This window comes from Cottoperca gobio, chromosome 17, assembly GCF_900634415.1.
Source record: "Cottoperca gobio chromosome 17, fCotGob3.1, whole genome shotgun sequence".
NCBI classification, from domain to species: Eukaryota; Metazoa; Chordata; class Actinopteri; order Perciformes; family Bovichtidae; genus Cottoperca; species Cottoperca gobio.
In genome coordinates, this window is record NC_041371.1 from 10,955,956 (window position 1) to 10,962,174 (window position 6,219).

Sequence of the window (6,219 nt, forward strand, 5' to 3'; positions counted from 1 at the left end):
AACAGGCCTTTTTTTTTTAATCTAGTGATCACGTCAACATAGCTAGGGGCTGGTTAGGTGGGGTGTAAACATGGATGTCTATAGAGAGGGTGTGGTGTGAAGCATGGGTGTGTGGCTAACTGACGACTGAAACGGAGACGACGAATGAGGAAGCGGGGCATTGCATTGTGGTAGTTGTTGTTAATGCCCACTCAAGAAGCGTTTGGGTTCCGCAGAAACCCTGTCAGTTTGAGAACTACAAGTACCAAGTACGATCGTCAAGCGTCCGTTTGCAGTACACCGTTCGATTTGTTTTGGTTTATGCAGACTGCGCTTTGTAACGGGGAGCCAAGGTCCACCGCGCTACTTTAGCCTGGTCGTTACACATCTTTGACTCACTGCTGAACCCCGGAACCACACCTCCTCCGAGGTCTGTGTTTCGCCATTCCCCTATAGGGCCATCGCCTGCCTCGTTGCTCCGTTATTGGACCCAGAAGCTGGCCTGCTAGTTAGCAAACAAGCTAACGATTGCCAGGTTTCACCCATGTCCTCTGAAGAAGGGTTGAGCTCAACGATCACGGATTGGCTTTTCATCAATTCCTGGTGGCTCCTTTTGCCATTCATCATGCTTCTCGTAGTTGCTGCTTTCATTGTTGCCTTTGTGTTGCTGTTATACATGATATCGCCTCTTATTAGTCCCAAACCTCTGAAACTGAACGGGGCCCACGTCGTGGTAAGTACACCATAGTGCTAGGTTGACTACAAACGTTAATTAGGCTGGTAACGGTTGCTAACGTCCAATTATTAATGTAGCTTTTTAGCTAGCTTTAGGTTATAAGCTAGCTGAGTTTTATGGTTATGGTATGTACATTTGCATTATCACAAACGTTGCAGCTAATAACTAGCCATAAAGTTTAATTGATATATTATTTTTTATCTGTTTACATTTATAACGTCTGTGAACTGTCAGTTATGAAAAGTGACACGCCCACATAGATTAGTGAGTTAAGTAACGTTAATTGTGTGCTAACGCTAACTTCCAAATGTATTTAGCGCTAGTTACTCGTTTATAAGGTTAACCCAGACAATACACTTAGTATAGATACAACTAAATGACTTTATTCTGGCTATAAACCCTACCCTCATGAAGGTTTTATTATCCAGTTGTGTTGAAACTGTTGTAGAGATATTCAATTCAACAAGTTACTTGTCAACTTTACGGTTATGTCACAGAGGGCTGACCTACATGTGAAACTCCTGTCAGTATAAGGAAATACAGTTCAACAGTACCACAATCTACAGCCTCTAAAATGAAAAATTTAAATGAAGTTTAATCAAAACTGCTGAAACCTGTTTCAGCAAAAGCAGCACATTATAACTGTTGGGCCTGTTGTATTAGACTGCATAGGTGTTCCTAATAAACTGTCAACAGGGTGTAGTTTGACTCATTTTATTATGCAGATGTGGTCACACCATAGCAGAACTGGATTGCACATCTTTATTCATTTTATTAAATGGACGTATTATTTAGTTTCCTGTTGACCTGCGCCCTAGTTGCAGGTCAGCTACTCCATACGACCTTTGAATAATGATCTTCTAATTTTTAGGTGACAGGAGGCTCAAGTGGGATTGGGAAATGCATTGCAGTTGAGTGCTACAGACAAGGAGCATTCATCACGTTGGTGGCACGGGATGAGGTCAGCACAAACCACATTCAACAAATCATTCCTTTGTGTCTTGCCTAGTCACAACCTGATTGTTGTTACAGCCAACTCGTTTCATGTCAAACACAGTCAAATATATTCTAAAGGTTAATTTGCTCCATGTCAGGTAAAGGATGTGCTCCACTTGCATGCTAAATATGTTTTATTTTGTGCTAAACAGTTCGCCTGAAGATGTTCTGAAGATTTGACATGTTTTCATTTAGTGAAATTTGATGACTCTTAAGTTTTAATAACTGATTACATTTGCACTTTTTCCCTTAGGCTAAATTGCTTCAAGCAAAGAAAGAGTTGGAGAAATTTGCCATCAATGACAAACAGGTCTGGGTTTAGCATGTATTTCAATAATGGATGTAACTTTCAGATATTGTTTTAAATCACCTGACTTTGTTTATATGGTGCATAACAGCAGATGCCATTTTGTAATACATTGCATAATTCCAGCTACAAATTCCTTACTTAGGTGGTGCTTTGCATATCAGTGGATGTTTCCAGTGACTATAGCCAGGTGGAAAGCGTGATAAAACAGGTAATGTTACCCTCTTAGCAACAGTGGAGCATCTCGGATTCTTTTAATAATTCAACGCTGAAGTGTTTTTTTCCTGTCATGCAGGCTCAAGAGAAGCTGGGTCCTGTTGATATGTTAGTGAACTGTGCTGGATTATCCGTTTCTGGGAAGTTTGAGGACATGGAAGTGGACCGTTTCAAAGTAGGTAAAGTAGGTAGTAGGTAGTTAGGTAGTTTAGGTAGGTAGTTTAACCAAGACACGGCCATGGTCTTGTTTATGTTTAGTCAATGAGATACTCTGAACAGTGCTTAAAACGTATAAATAAAAATAATTCACTGCTCGTATCTAATTTAGGAAGTTTCAGAATCAAAAGGATATAGTTGAATGAATTTAACAAATGTATTTGAGTAGGGCCATATGCTTCCAAGTTATAATGGGAACACTCATGAGTAGCAATGCTGATAGTTTTATTTTATGTATATACACAAAATATTGCCTTTATCCATCGGACAAATGTGATTTAATCTAGACCATCATGTTACCAACTTGTTATAATATGTGTGAACTTTGGCCTTGTTTCCTACAGAAACTGATGGAAGTGAATTACCTGGGCAGCGTTTACCCAACACGGGCAGTCATAACCACCATGAAGGAGCGAAGAATGGGCCGCATCATGTTCGTGTCCTCCCAAGCAGGCCAGATCGGCTTGTTTGGATACACTGCCTACTCCCCATCCAAGTTTGCCCTGCGGGGTTTAGCAGAGTCGCTGCAGATGGAGGTGAGTTTTTGGCCTCTTACACTTGAATTCAAAGTGAGACAAATACTCATTTGCACACCAAGCCAACATGCTGCTATGGTAATCAAGTTAAAATAATTAAGCTCGTTATATTTTCCACCACTTTTATGATGCGTTGCTGGTGTAACCCTATCAATAGGGGGCATTCATACTTTAATTGTATTAGCTTTTTGTATAAAATGTTTCTTGTTGTTAGTTATTATCAAAGTCCAATGGTAGGACATGATGTTCAGTGAGTATTGCTGTCCTTCTACTCCAGATAAAGCCCTACAATATCTATGTGACTGTGGCCTACCCCCCTGACACTGACACTCCAGGACTGGCTGAGGAAAATAAGACAAAGGTAAACATCTCTTTAGCACAATAAACCGTAACATAATTTCCCTACTAATTCTCCTTTATTTAAATAATGTTTTTTCCTCTACTAGCCTCTAGAGACCAAATTAATCTCTGAAACCTCTGGAGTTTGTCAACCAGACCAAGTGGCCAAAATCATTGTTCGGGATGCAGTGGTAAGAGATTCTCTTCACCTGCCACCGAGCCACCATGTCTCTCTTGTCCAGTGGATGGATAATCTGTTGTTAATCTACCTGTTTGTTATTTCCTTTTGCTCTTGTAGCAGGGCAACTTCAACAGCTCTGTGGGACCCGATGGCTACATGCTATCAGCCCTCACCTGTGGAATGTCACCTGTTACCTCCATCACAGAAGGTCTCCAGCAGGTAAAGCCATAGACATGATATTGTCACATTGATCAGAGTAGTGCTGCTCCAGGATGCTGTTAATATTGTGAACTTTTATAAATGCAAACCTCAATTTATCGTCTGTACAGATTGTTACTATGGGGTTATTCCGGACCATCGCCCTCTTCTACCTGGGGAGTTTTGACAGCATTGTGCGCCGCTGCATGATTCAGAGGGAGCAGCCGAAAGTAGCTGACAAGAGGGAGTAGAGCAGCCTTACCTTCTTCACAGCCCAATGCCCCTCCTCCTCCACACACACCCCTCCCATCCCCTCCTCCAGCTGTACAAGTGCACAACAATAGGTGGGGAAAGGCCAGACTTTGAGTGTACTTCTGAAATAAGCAGATGGGATTAAAGAAAGTGGCAGATGTTTACTCTTTGCTTGTCCAGTGATGTAACTCCTCAATAGACTTCAGTCATTTTGATTTGTCTATCCTCTCAGAGCATTCCAGTGACTTTTCAGTTTAATGTGTCCACCTGCTTCTTTGCTGGCAGCAGCCTTACTTTAAGGGAATGGGGGCAAACTAAACATCCCACAGACTGTTTTTAAAGTAGGTAGGCTTTGTGAACCATTGACTAGATGTCAGGCCTCCACTTGCACAGTGCTGTTTTTTGTTTGTTTTTCGCACAAAGAGGAAAACCAACAGACCGTCTGTCTGACTGGTTGTGCCAAATGAATATGAAACTCCCTCCCACCAGGGGCTATAGTGAAAACCACAATGGTAACTTCCAGCATTTATCATTTTGTTTCATGTTTTTTACAAAGGTAGGTTCAACTTGTAGGAATTTCCCAGTTTTCACTAAAGAAGGCCCTTCTCTACCTTTTCATACCACGTCTTTGCAGGCAAAGCACCTTCCCTTTTCACTGAATAACCTCTGTGTTTGAAACCTGTTGTGACCCTCTGTGTTTTGTTTATGTTGTGGGGTGTTTTGTTGTTGTGCTCTGTGTGTGAACCAAGCCTAGATGTGAGACAAGAGTACTCTTCAGCGATATCAGAGAGAGGGCATGTGTGGTGTTGTGTTTTCTATACTAATGCAGAAACATCATTTCCAGAAAATAATAATATTCAAAGTGTGTGTGTGTGTGTGTGTGTGTGTGTGTGTGTGTGTGTGTGTGTGTGTGTGTGTGTGTGTGTGTGTGTGTGTGTGTGTGTGTGTGTGTGTGTGTGTGTGTGTGTGTGTGTGTGTGTGTGTGTGGTGACTGAGCCAAACCCCTGGGGAGAAAAAAGCCATTCGATTTTATCGTCTCGGGAATAAACACACCAAATTAATTTCTCGGCATCCCATCTTATTTCATTGAAAGGGTTCAAACCATGAAATTAAAAGATGAAGGGGGAAAAAGACCAGCACAGGTAATTTCACTTTTCATCTATGAATATGACCAAGTTCAATATTTTATTTTTTTTTCATTAAATATGTGAAAGGAAGCAAATCATTTTTACACGCAGTTTTATGTGTCATTGCACATATTCAGCCGGTCAAGATCCAAGTGGGATCCATCATTTGTTGGGGTGGTGTAAGTCAGGGCAGGGCAAGACTTGCTGGTTCGAGTCATGTCCTTGTAGGTCTAGTGAGGGCGCTAGAGATTTGTTTTACATGAAGGTTAAAATAGTAGAGGGACGAGCATGGAAATGTGATCCCTGTCTCTCTGATTTTGACCTGCTGTCACCCTGTCATGCACAGCTGGGACTGTGCAGCTCCCTAAATGACAATATCGATTCCCTCCTTGAAAAAAACCTTGTATGTACCACATGTTTTTCCATATATTTTGCATATAGAGGGAGAAAACGTACAGCGTCGACTCTTGCAAGTCTTCCTTCTGTCCATCACAAACGGGGGGATGTACTTTAATACAACGCATACAAATCAGAACATATTATTTTTCGACACCAATGTTTGAGTGCCAAAATGTGTTAAGACAATTTCTGTAGATGTAATGCATTTGTTTGAGATTTATTTCGATGTTGCTGCTTCGTTGATGTTAGCGTTTAGTTTGTTAAGGCTGTGGAGCAGTGTGGGGACCCATTCTTAGCCTTAAGATGTGACTACTGATGAAGCTAATGCTTTAAGAGTGGACCTGCCCACAGAACCATGTGGCTCAACCCACATGTGGTTTTACCAGTTCATTTAATACGTTATCTTTAATACTTTTCAGTGTAAAATGCCAACTGTTTGTCCGTATTTTGTCAATTTCCAGTCTTTGTATGACAAAAAGAAGCCTTATAGGAATCCAAGTTATGAACGTGAGAATGGATGACTCACGTTTAATGATGTTCTCATTTGAAATTGGTTAAAGGCATACTGTCCTGCACTTAAGAGCTTTTCATAATTGTGCATTTATTGCTTTCAAAAGTTCTCTTTTACCTTGAGGTAGCAACACATAGTTGATAGAACATGTAGCCCATATAAAAGCTGTTTCTGTTTTAACTTTTAAGCTATGCAAATGAAGCTTATGCTTACAATATGTTGGAAC

At 41.0% G+C, this 6,219-nt stretch overlaps 1 protein-coding gene across 1 annotated transcript; it reads left to right on the forward strand.

Annotated features, from left to right (window-relative positions):
- The first annotated feature begins 191 nt into the window (after positions 1-191).
- On the forward strand, positions 192-5,017 carry kdsr (3-ketodihydrosphingosine reductase). Its single transcript, XM_029452767.1, has 10 exons — positions 192-712; positions 1,587-1,676; positions 1,965-2,021; positions 2,164-2,229; positions 2,314-2,409; positions 2,795-2,986; positions 3,264-3,347; positions 3,433-3,516; positions 3,624-3,725; positions 3,836-5,017. Exons 1-10 carry the CDS (start codon positions 524-526, stop codon positions 3,953-3,955), a joined length of 1,080 nt encoding a protein of 359 aa, XP_029308627.1. The 5' UTR covers positions 192-523; the 3' UTR covers positions 3,956-5,017.
- The last annotated feature ends 1,202 nt before the right edge of the window (positions 5,018-6,219 follow it).